Consider the following 12,994-nt stretch of genomic DNA (forward strand, 5'->3'; position numbering starts at 1 on the left):
TTTCCCGGTCTCAACAAAACTAACTAATGGACCAGTCATTGTCAGGATGTCCAAAATAAAATCCACTCTCATGTGTCAAAACCTATTCTGACCCTCACACTCAAATCCTAGAAAACTACATTGAGGAAAAATATGTTGGCTTCTGTCCTTCAGCTGTTCTTCTCACAGGGACAATCCTTTCCCTGGATACCCCAAATGCCATGGGAACAAGGCCTTCCCTGGTCTTGCTTGTGCCACGGGAACAAGGCCTTCCCTGGTCTTGCTTGTGCCACGGGAACAAGGCCTTCCCTGGTCTTGGGTGTGCCTGGGAAACAAGGCCTTCCCTGGTTTTGGGTGTGCCTGGGGAAGAAGGCCTTCCCTGGTTTTGGTTGTGCCAGGGGAACAAAGCCTTCCCTGGTTTTGGTTGTGCCAGGGGAACAAGGCCTTCCCTGGTTTTGGGTGTGCCTGGGGAAGAAGGCCTTCCCTGGTTTTGGTTGTGCCAGGGGAACAATGACTTCCCTGGACTTTACTTCCTCCACTTCCAAATGTCTGTCTGGGTTTGCAGCAACCTTCCCCTCTGTTGCTTTATACCACCCAATCGGAGCTTGCCACATATGCTGGCTTTCACTGGGGTGTCGTTGGCCCCCACAGCTTTGTTATACATAAAACTGGTTTATGTCAGGTGGCCTTCATAGGATCTTGGTAGTCTTTTGCCTCTATTCTCCCACTTCCTTGGTGTAGTTCCTTAGGTTTCTCCGACGAAGGAAGAGGGGGCTGACTAGAATGGGCATTTTCTCCTTCTTGGAGTTACACAGCCTAGATTCACCCTTCTTCCCAGGTCTATGCAGACCTACGTTGTTTGTGCTGTAATTGCTTCACTTATGCATTTCATACATTTAGATCGTTGTACCTGTCTGGACTGTTCTCCGGTGTGGGCTGTTTCCCAGCCCACCTACTCGTTCTGCCGTTGTCTGGCTCTGGCTGCTGGCTTCATCCAAACAAACCTCTGTCTCGCACCTGTTCGCCCTGGACATGTCTGCTGCTTACAGCTAGCGGGCGAGCAGTGACTTTCCCAGGCTGTCTCTCTGGTATTGCTGGTTCTGCTTTCTCCATGGGCAGCAAATGGGACCCCTTCCTAGCACTTCCCCTCTCTCTGGTACCCGGCAGAGGTTTCGGGCGAGTTTCTTCTCGCCCGCCAACTTCCCGGGTTTTGACTAGTTTCCTGCTTCACCCGCTTTACCAGCTCTGAACCGTCACTGCCATTCACGAGTCGTTTCCTCTTTCTGCTGTCGTCCGTACTTGTATCCTGGCGTGCACAGTTGACCTCTGAACCTTGCTGGTGTGCACTCTCTCGCGCCAACCTCAGAATGCTGTTTGCTTTCCAGCCACGTCCCTCTACCCTTTTCACTGGACCTTTCAACTCTTTTCAGTTCTGTTACTTTTCCTCCTTGCAGTCTCCAATGATTTACCAGTGGTTTCCTGTTGCTGGCACTTCTCCGCTTCAGTCCCTAACCACTACTTCCACTCCCACACAAACCTTTGTTTTGTTCCGTTCCGTTTTTATCATCCGGGAGCCCTTCGCAATTGGGTAACGACTAGACCACTGACGCTTTTCTAGTGCTTCTGTGTAGGGTCTCCTCGTCCCAGTAATATTGGTATTTAGCAATGATGTTGATCTGCATGGGTATTGCAGTTTTTCTGACCCAAATGAATTAGCAACCAAGGGCAAACTCCTTTGATCATGTCCTTCATTAACGAATGGGATAGTATTTGTTGATGATAAATAAGTGACGTTGCCCTTAGAATCGTCACAGGTGATACAAAAGTAACAGGAAGTTAAGCTGAAGACTTTACTTCCCAAAAGTCAGGGCAGGATCAAAAACAGAAAAAGAATGTGATTCCATAAAAAACTATGGAGGGAAAGTTGCAAAAAGAAAATGTTTCTTAACACCAACATTAGATGCCTATTTAAAAAAAAAAAAAACATTGCATTCCTTCCTGTCCCCTACAACCGTTGCCTTTCACCAAACCTGCCACCTTCACCCACAGTACCCTCCACCTTTCTCCCACCACCCCTTATTTTACATTTATTCTGCAATTAGTTACTTAACAAATTGCCTTTTTTGGGAATGTATGAGGAAGACACACGGCATCAAACATGCACTTCGACAAACCAATTGAGTTCGGAAATCAAGGACATAGATGAGTGTTTAAAATTGTAAACCCACACTAAAAGGGGCTTATGGCTCTCCAACTTAGAAATGCAAAAATAGGATACGGAATAAGGGCCAATTAATGGAAAGAAAGGGACGGCCAAAGATGGACAAGATGCCAACAATAAGTAGGCCTCAAGTACTGGTGTCTCCCGGTGGGTCCATTATTGGCATTTCCCTGATGAAGAATGCTGATCAACGATCTCCATTTATGGGAAGGAGTTAATGCAGGGAAATTGGTGAGTCTGAACAAGCTTACTCTTTCCTCGAATGAAAGAAAACTCTGTACCACCTCAGTTTTCAATTCGAGTATGTCTTATGGCCATGCTGCAGACTATATTTACATTGACTACACCAGGAGAATGTGAAATGCACATTCTTAACTGCTTTCCTTATTGTGGGGCTGGATGGCTATAATTTTATAAGAGTGGAGGACAACTGGGCACATCCACCTACTAAACAGTAGAATCTAGATGGGTTTTTAGGATATGCCCCAGGAAATTGCGTATGGAAAATGTGTGATAGATTTCTGTTGCAATTATTTGCTTAAGTGTTGGTTATCATTATTTTACCATTCTAAGTATATGTGCCCATCTATAATTTGTGCATGTGGGTCATTCCAATATGTATAACCGTTCTCGTAAACAAATCAAAAACAATGTGTTTCTCTGTTAGATCCTGGGACTTTTACTTGAATGGGTCAAGTGACTTAAAGAATATATATTATTAAAGCACTTGAAGTATTTTGTGAATGAATTTACATACTGCAGAACAACAGGAAAATGTCCAGTTTTGCCACTGAAGCACAGGCGAAGAATAGATTTGCCTGAAATGTGGGTCTTTGCAGTGCCTTTATTTATCCTCCTGGTGCTTTAAAAACACACCCTGGTGCCACATATATAGGTTTTCAAATGCAAAGCATGCCACGTGTCATGAAGCTAATATTTGTAGTGTGACTTGTGTAACATGATGTATTTTCTCTATTTTAGGAGCAAATACACCCTATGCACCCCAGCCCACCAGCTATGACTATGATGCGCCATTGTCTGAAGCAGGAGATCTGACTAGTAAATATTTTGCCATCCGAGAAGTTATCCGAAAGGTGAGTCGTCATTAGTGAGTGTGCGATTCAAGCCGTCTAACGTACCTCAAGAAACAAATTATTTTCCAAGAGGATATTTCTGGGGTTTTAAATCTGGGAGAAAATGTGTTCCAGAGTGCAACAAAACCAAGCCTCCTGCACAGTGTGTCCTATGCTAGAGTAGGCTGTGGGTGTTGTGAAAAGGGCTTCACCTGGCAGCGAGGTTCAATTTGCTTTAAAGATAGTCTTTGTTAGGCAGAAACCTGTGCAGTTCCCTCTGGGACCACTGCAAAAAGTTTGACTACAGGAGTTAGCAGTCAACCCAATTGGTAGCAGTCTGCACCACCCAGATTTACCTGGTAGCTGTGGCTGAGCAGTCAGAATTCTCTCAAGACGAGTTAGGCAGTATATAGAGTGTACAAGATAGGGCAATTTACACAGTAGAACAAGCAGACACGTATCAGAGCTTGGGTGTAAAGATATATAATTATTTATTTAAAAACACATCTATGAAAAACACACTGGCACTAATATGGCAAACAACTTCAATCACAGTTACTATAAGTATATATCAATCCCATAACAATATTTCGACAAGTCTAGGTTCAAAGACACCACTTATTTGCAGACAGAGGTGAGTGCTTAACCTAGATGGCACTCTAGTATTCGTTAGAAAGGGAGAGAAAAAGGCAGGGTATGAAACCAACTCAGTACCAACACTTTTACGAAGCAAATGCAAGGCAAGGCAAGGCAAGCAAGGCAGGGTCTTCTGTAGATCACAAAGTTCAGAGGCCAGGCCCACTCGGAGAGAGGCAAGGCGGTATGTCCCAAAAATACCACAGTGGAAATGCACTTCAAGTCTTTGTAGCAAAATGTCACAGAAAGGTTGGACCAGTTTTAGAACAAAAGTTAAGAAGGTCTGGAGGCGACCCAGTGGAAAGGTAAGGATTTAAGACACCTCACGCTAACCGTTTCAAGGGAAGCCAGGCGGACACAGTACCTTGAAAGTGGAGCGACAGCTCCGGCGGGGGCAGTTGTTCCTGGTGGTGGATGCAAGTCGGGGCTTTGCCAGAAGAAGAGATGATCTCATCGTAGAGGAAAGTTGAAGATCGTTGCACCACCAGGGAAGAGACCAGCCGCGGAGTGCTCAGTCACAAGGCACCACCTTTTGGTCACGGTACAGTGGTTAGTGGCTATCCGGTTGCCGGGGTGCTCAGCACGGGCAATTCGACCACTAGACGTCCTGGAAGCTAAGAAAAAGCAAGGGACTGGTTGTTCCCACTAGTCAAAGGGAAGAAGACTCTCCAGCAGGGAGATCTCCTCTGTCGTTGGGAAGTGGTGAGTCGGTTCAGCAGGCTCCACCGGTGGTGTCGTCGTTGCAGGTCGGCTCAGCTTCTCCCTCGTCGGATTCTTAGTTCCTGTGGCGACTTCTGAAGTTCCTGTCCCCAAAGCCCTGCTTTTATGCAGAAAACCCCCATTCATTCAGCCTAGCTGTCAATCAAACATGCTAAGTAGTGAGCGGGGCGGCTCACACTTGGGCCAATCACACCAGAGTGCAACTTGAGTTGACAAGGCAACTCAGTCCAGGGTGCCTAAACCCCCTCCCACACCCCCTGTGGTACCCAGACAGAATGGCACCACTCTGGCCGCCAAAAGTGGAACAAAGGGCTCAACCTTTGGTTTGGAGTTACAGAGGCGAACACATACGCCATTTAAAAACCGAGTTCTGGCAGAAAATACCAACCGGTGAATTCATTTTAATTTAATAAACCGGCGGTGTGACCGAGGCTACATAGAAAAAGTATTTCGAACAATGGGAAAATCCCATAGGAATATATTCGCGGTCGAATATAAAAAGTAGTATCCACTGCCACCAGCCAAAACTCGACGAGGGGGGACGGGACAGTGCCCCCTCGAACAACAGACCCAGGGGTAATCGAATTACCCCTACCAGTACGTCCACAATAGGATGGTTTGTACTGGTTCTGTTAGTAAATTTAGGTCTAGTAAAGCCAATGGTGACTTTACATGCCCTGGGAGACAGTAGTCTGTCCCAGGGTATGGAGTCTATGGTGGGGCTCACCTAGGACACCCCAGTTTTACGGCACAGAGGGTGCTGTGTAACACACATAGCAAAACACATGAGACCCTATGGAGTAAAAGACCCCATAGCCCATAGAACACATTAACATTCAAAGAAATACCACAAATCATGTCCAAGAGTGGGAGAAAGTCTCACTCTTGGCAGGATGAAAAAAACAAACTCCAGAAATCCAGCAAAGCTGCTGGGGGACTCACTAGGTTGGGAAATGCAGCCTAAACAGAGAATTCTCCCTAACAACAGTCTTGCACAATCAATGGGATTGCAACAGATATGCAACTTTTATAGAAAGCCAATTGGGTAAGCCACTGCCATTTAGACCCTTGTCTGAAATCCCAGCAGAGCAGAGTTCTAGATCATGTGCAGCTCATACAGAACTTTAGGTTGATAACATCCAGCGCAAAGTGTGGAGAGTGTGTCTGGTGTCGGGGCATACTTTCATCTGCTGGTCCTGGCCTGGGAGTCTTTCATCCATTGCTGTCACGGAGTCCCAGGCCCAACCCCTCATTATCGCCATCTGGCGCAGAGTGTGGGGAGTGTGGCTGGTCGTTGGGCAGAATGGAGTTCTTGCACTCGGTCCCAACCCCTGGTTCCGCTGTATTTCCGTCTCTCAAGACATGCATTCATTTACTTTTTCAGTGCATCTAACGAATTCATTTGTTGTTGGCACACACCGCTGCAGCCTCTCTCCTACTGCTGCAGCGGCACCCGCATGTGTTTTTCAGGCCCTTCCTTGCGGCTGACTTAGCCCACTCACAACCAGGATGGCGGCACGGTTGCCTTAATTTTGCTGCAACATTGTTACATCTTTGAAGCAGTGTCTCATCTGGGCATTGCGTTTGTGTTTGGACGGGGGGCTTAAATGTTGTAAAATGTAAAATCCCCAAAGGGACATTCCACCTGGGCCTTGCTTGGGCCTTACATCGCCCTTCCTGCATCCGCATTTTCCCTGATGGCGGCCCCATTTGTTTAAATCCATTGAAGGGGTGTCTCACTTGGGTCTTCTCCTGGGCCTTTACTTGCCCTTACCCGCACCTGCCTGTGCTTGGATGGCGGCATCAATTTAGTAAATTGGCCAAAGGGGGTATCCCATTTGGGCCTTCCTTGGGGCTTACTTCACCCTTCATGCACCCCGTGTGCTTCGATGATGGCACCATTTATACATCTTCAATGAAGGGCAGTCCCACGTGGGCCTTTGCCTGGTTCTCACCCTACTTGCACCCGTGTGTACCCGTCACTCCCTACAGTTAAACTCAGCTCCTGCAACCGGACGACGGAACCAATTTTGCTCACATTAATGAAGGGGTGATTTTCATGCCTCCCTCCTGGCCCATCTCGCCCGTTTGCTCACCCTCATGTGCTCTTTCATTTTTCCGGCTGATGCCTCAGCCTACTCCACATCCTGATGGCGACACCAAGATCTTTACTGGCAGAAAAAGGGCAATTCACGTAGCCTCCCTCTGGGTGCCCTCCTATTCCCTTTCTGTTCTCCAGCTATCCCATTCATCCTGTTCCTCAATGTTTTGGCGCCACCAAGATCATAAATCAGTGTTTTACACTTTGCCTTCTCTGGGCCTCACCTGACCCTTACTTGCACCTGTGTGTGCTCTTCACTTCCTTTCTTCTGAGTCACTCAATACTGCTCTGCAGCGTTATGGCGGCACCTTCACTTTTGTTCTCACAACACCACAAATTGCAGCCCCTTCACCTTTGATCTTGCAGCATCAATGCTTGTTATGTACTGTGTACAGTAGAACACCTGCAACAAAGAACCATCTCCTCTGCAAGGCCCTTCACCAGTGAGGTCTTCCATCTACCCAAGGTACAAAAATCTTATGACTTTCACCTGCTCCATCCTCCTGCATCTGACCCGCTTGAAGGAGGGCCTGACTGGCCGAGAGGTTCTGAAAAGTCTGAATAGGACACCATCTTCCCTGTTGATCAACATCTGTGGCTACTAGGCTGCCTGGTGAGTTGTTTCGTAAATTGTGCAGGTTCTCTGTCTGTTTTCTCTCCCCCTTCATCCATGGTGCTCTCCATCTCCCCCATCTACTCTAACTGTTACTCTTATAAACTATCCTAGCGCTCTCTCGAAGCCTGGAAGGAAAATGTTCAAGAAAGCTCTTCTGGTTTCTAATCCAGGCCTGCCCATCGCTGACCCCCCAATGCTTCCTCCAGGCAGACTATCACTGACATCCTCTTTTTCGCCCACTTCTCCGGATCTATGGACTCATATGGTCTCTATCCTCTCCCCTTTCTCCTCTTTGCCCATTAATGGTCGAACCATATGCGAAGTACTCTTGGCACACTTCCCACCCTCTAGGTGTATCCTTAGGGTCTATCACAATGGCACTGTCATGGCCCATGGTCCTCAACCCAACCTTCTTCAGCTTGATCGGCGTCTCTCATGAACTGCCTCCCTTCTCCTGCCACCCTCCTCCTGACCTCTTTGCCACCACTGACAGGTGTACCATAGCCCTGTAACCCGTCCTCAGAAAACATTCAAAGGTGGCAATCCGCTTCACTTCCCTACCCTGAGCGCTCGCCCTGCTGTTAGACATTCCTCTGATATCTGTCTCCTTCTTGAAGACTTGGACCTCAACGTCCTTGCCCTTACAAGAGACGTGATTCAATGCCAGCTCTCAATACTCTTGACACTCTTCTTCCCTAGGCCTATACGTTCCCCTCCAAGCCCAGGCCCTCCCGGCCTGGTGGCAGGGAGGCCCTTATATTCCCTGCTACTATCATACCCACCCAATTCTACTCCTCTTTTCAATGCCTTGTCTGCAGGCTTTGTGTTTCTCCTTTCTTCTCGCATACTTTTGCCTCCATCTACAGGCCACCTGGCCCGATCTCCCTCTCCCTCTCCCTCTCCCTCTCTGAATGGGCGGATCTCTCCTCCTCCCCTCCTGACTTCTACTACCAAGCTTCTCCTCCTCAGAGACTTTTAACATCCGTTTTGACTCTCCTGAAGTGGCACTGCATGTTTCTGCGACTCTCTGTCCCTCACCATTCTTCCCTCTGGACCGACCCGCTCAGCCGGACACACCTTGGATGTGCTCATCCTAGTAGACATCTCTATCTCTAACCTGCTCACTACTCCACTCTCCTGTTCTGATCATGTTCATCTCTCCTCCCACCTTGGGCTCCCAGGCTCTCTGGCTGAGCAGCTGCCAGCACTGCCAGTCTCCTTCGTAGTCATTCGTGTCAGCCACTACTTTCGCTTCAACTTTCATCCGCCCTCACACTCCTGCTGTTGACTCTCCCACTGACATAGCCCTCTCCATCTCCAACACTCTTGACACCCTTGTCCCTGTCATGAGAATCCGCATGAAGCCTGCCGTCAAGTGCAACATCTGGTATGGCTCTGATCTAGCCTCACTGAAACGAAAGTGCAGAGCTGCTGAATGGATGTGACAGACTTCGGGCACATCTACGGACAAACTGTCCTGTCGCCTACTCCAAAGGCAATGCCGTTGCTCCATCTTCTCCAAGAAGAGGGCCCACATCCATGCCTGCATCTCTGGAGCCACCAACAACACGACTGAACTGTTCAAAATCTGCAAGGAACGCGCCGATCCTACTGTAGTTTACACCTCTCCTCTTCCTTCCCATGCCCTCTGTACTGCATTGGCCCCCCATTTCACAACTAAAACACAGGACATCCTGTCTGCACTCTCCTCTACCCCCTCCCTACTCACCTGCTCTTAGGCTTCCCTTTGCCCCTATCTCTTCCTACCTCCCCCACACACTCCTCCTTCTCGCCCATAGCACTGGATGAGGTCTCTAAAGGTGTCGGTTCTATAAAAGTTGCCTCCAAACAGGTGCTCCCCTGCTCCTCTATCTCTCCTGCCTTAGCTGATTTCTGTAACCATTCCTTTGGGCACCCTCTCCTAACAAAGCCATCTGCTGACCCCTCCTCCCTGCCAACTATCGCCCTATCTCCACCACTCCCTTCCTGGGCAGACTCTTGGAGGAATTGGTCATCTCCCAATTCATCCATCACACCGAACTTGTTGGTGGTCTCCATGACCACCAATCTGGCTTTAGAGCATCCAGTGGCACGAAAGCTGCTCTCCTGAACACCTGTGATGATCTGCGTTCTAATCTTGATTCCAATTCTCCTGCCATTCTCATTATCCTTGATCTTTCCTCAGTCTTTGACATGGTCAATCATTTCATCCTCATAAAACGGCTCTGTGATACCCTTGGCATCATGGACCGGGCACCGTACTGGCTGACCTTCTTATCTAATCATCCTTCCCATGTGCAACTGGGCCCTTTCCTCTCCTCCAGCTCACTCTCTCCCTGCGGCGATCCTTAGGCCGCCATCTTATCGCTGTGGCTCTTTAACATCTACCTTGCCCCTCTTGCCCACTTGATCTCCTTCTCTCCTCATTTCAGGCATGGTGCACTGCTAATTATCTCTGTTTTAATGCCAGTAAGACTGAGATCCTTCTCATTGGGACCCCTGCTCCATGCTTCTCCCACTCTCTGGCCACCCTCCTTGGGTCCTCTCTCCTTACAATCTTGCTAGGCTAAAAACCTTGGTGTCATCTTCGACTCCTCTCTCCTTCTTTTCTCACATCATGGACCTCACCAAGAAGGCCCGCTTTCGACTTCACCTCCTTAGAGGCATTTTCCCCTTCCTCGCCTTCCCTCACGAACTCAGTGTCTCTAGAGCTCTAGTGCTCTCCAGGCTAGACTACTGTAACTGTAATCTGCTGCTTTCCTCCCTCAGCCCCCTTCTACCAATCCAGAACAGGATTGCGCAATTTATCCTTGCCCTCAAGCCTAGGGACCACATCTTTCCAGCCCTAAAATCTCTCCACTGGTTCCCGGTGGCCGCAAGGATCACATTGAAGACCCCCTGCATCTTCCACAAGGTTTTCTGGGGCCTGGGAACCCGCTATATAACAACTCTCTCTCCTTAAGTACCTAGCTGCTAGAGACCTTTGGTCCTCTAGCTCCAACTCTCTGCAGATCAGATGTTTTTCCAAGCAGAGAGTGGAGGGTAGTTCTCTTTGGCAGGTGCCTCCCTCTGGAATGGCCTCCCTGCCCCTCTCAGACTTGAGCCAGACCTCCTTAAATTCCGGGTTTCCTGCTTTAAAAGGGGAGGTGCTTACAGAAATAACTCTGCAGTGAAGAAAAAACAAGATCTACAGATGTTTTTAAATGGCTTTTATATTAAGACGCCACATATCTACAGATTAAGTTATAATCTTTATGCGTCTCCCTGGTTCAGTGCCCATTCCAGTAAAGGAAAAGTTTCTACTACTGTCATCATAGAATCATTTTGAGAGCAGCTACTTTAACAACTGTTTTTGCTTTACCCTAGATCTGATTGACAGATAGGCAAGCCTCCCAGCGTAAAACCATGTAACTACTATTAGGTGCCTCAAATTATTTCTTTTTTGGGTATTGAGTCTTTTTTCTGCCATGGTCAGATTTTTCCAGGACTTTCTGGGTACATTTTTTGTATTGAGATTTCAGCTTGATATTCTTTACCATGGTTTTATGATTGATAATGAAGATCCTATGATGGAGAAGAAAGTTACAGAATTGGAGATTTCGTACACTGCAATACACTGTTGAGGGCTAAAACAGGATTATCTTTATGGAGTCCATGGTGAGAGACTGGGAATCCCAGTGGACCAGGAGAAGCCACAAGCTTTGTGATGCAGCCCTGAAGGTGGTATGTAGGATAGCCGCCCCTAAATCTCCCCCACTCCTCGAGAGCTCCCCCCATTCTCGCCTTGATTATGACCTGGGATGTCTTTCAGTCACTCTTCAGAGAGCTCCATAATTTAGCCCACCAGGAAATGTATTGTAATGAAAAGGAGGGAAGGCATCTGTGAGAAACCGGAGGGTATTCTCCCAGTAAAACCTTGAGAATCCCTGATTTAGGTGGCCAGAACACGGCCATTGCTGTTGGATCCAGTTCCTGAGGGTGGACCAGTGAGGGAGGAGCAAGCACCTGGGTAAGGGCACCCGGGGTTGGGCTCGGAGGAATACCCCAGGTGAGGCGGTATGTTACCAGGGAAGAAGATGAGGATGGAGAGATCCCCAAGACCTTTGTGGGCTGTGCCACAGTTGGCCCCCTTTCTCCTATAAAATCTCCTGTATTAAAATCTACCAAACAAACCCCATCTGTAAAATCCCTTAAGAAAACAAACCCTACTTGAATTGCAAAGCACATCTCCCAGAAACCCTGTTTTCCCGCTTCCTACCCGAAAACCCTCAACCATTCTCTTTCATGACCCTCTTATTATTCTTTTTACCGTACAGCCAATCTACCCTGACAAAACACTACCGGTCCCAGAATCCCTTGTGTACATTTCACAATCCCAGTTATTCCTGTATGCCTCACAAACTCAAATGATCCTGTCCCTCTGATTATCATTTTGTAAACTCCCCGTCAAATGTAACCAACTGTTATCATTCTCACAAACCCTACAAAACGTACCCTTTTGAGATTTCCAAAAACCCCAGTATGAGGTTCTTTCCTCCATGGTAACACCTCTTTCGCTGCCGACACTGTAGGGTACCCAGAAACTGAACTTTTTCCTGCACGAATATTTTTTCCCCCCGACATAACACCTGGACTGTTTACCTGACATGTCCCAATACAAGGGTCAGGCCAAGTCAGGCAATTAACATAGACCACACACATCTGATGGCCCTTCCTTTTCCGCACAGAGATAAAAGGTGGAGCAAGAGAACACAGTACGAGCAAGGCGAGCACAGCAGACAGCACGATGAGACGGCTAAGCAAGCGCAGAAGTTCAAGCAAAGGAGAAAGGTGGCATGAATCGAGAGGGTGGCGAGAAGACAAGTGACCTTACCCTTTTCGGCCCAGACCTGCAGCACCTTCGTGGAAGAGAGCCCAAGACAACGAACAATAACACTAGTATCCTGCAGCAGATGTCGAGGGTACACAGGACAACCCTATGCCGATAAGCAGGAGCAAGGGAAGCTCTCGCACCCGTGGTGCCAACCTTGACTCCATAGAAGCCAAAAGCCAAGCGGTTCGACACAGCCGGTGATTCCAGGGGAGAACCGATAAGAACCGGGCTGTGATGAGTGAGAATTGCAAAGTAGCACGTTTTGAACCAAAACTGATGAACTTTGAATGAACTGTTGAAAGTGTGAAGTGGGAGACCCGCTGCAGAGGGAAAGCGGCACTACGTGGGTGCTAACTCGAAAGACTCTGGTCGAGCCCTGTATGAGAGAAGCTACAGAAACAAGTAGGCGATAGGAGGGCCAGCAAAATAGGTCAAAATGGTCATACAAGGGTCAAGTAAAATCCCTGGATCTACAAGCAGCGTGAGAGAAAGGGAAGTGAATCCCACAATGAAAGTGAACATTGAGAAACCAAGGGATTTGAATCCCGTTAATGTGAAGAGGGGTCTGAGGCCGACCGAGGGAGATCCAGGGGCGAAGCTATCACCCAAAGTTGATTGATAACGGAACTCTGAGGTATTTTTTAATACGATATGTAAAGGGTCAGCGCCCAGAAGAGGGGGATCCGGGGTGAAGCCATCACCCTACGTGAAACCGTGATAAACAATTAAGAAGGGTCAATGCCCAGAAGAGGGGGATCCAGGGGTGAACACATCA

At 48.1% G+C, this 12,994-nt stretch overlaps 1 protein-coding gene across 1 annotated transcript in view; it reads left to right on the forward strand.

Annotated features, from left to right (window-relative positions):
* The window catches only part of GLB1 (galactosidase beta 1), a 622,172-nt gene that overhangs the window by 348,156 nt on the left and 261,022 nt on the right, over positions 1-12,994 (forward strand). The window contains exon 10 of the mRNA XM_069613134.1: positions 3,182-3,294. Coding sequence (XP_069469235.1) covers positions 3,182-3,294 — 113 coding nt within the window. The remainder of the gene's footprint in view (positions 1-3,181; positions 3,295-12,994) is intronic.

Source organism: Ambystoma mexicanum, chromosome 5p (genome assembly GCF_040938575.1).
Source record: "Ambystoma mexicanum isolate Mex_15411 chromosome 5p, UKY_AmexF1_1, whole genome shotgun sequence".
Lineage (NCBI taxonomy): Eukaryota > Metazoa > Chordata > Amphibia > Caudata > Ambystomatidae > Ambystoma > Ambystoma mexicanum.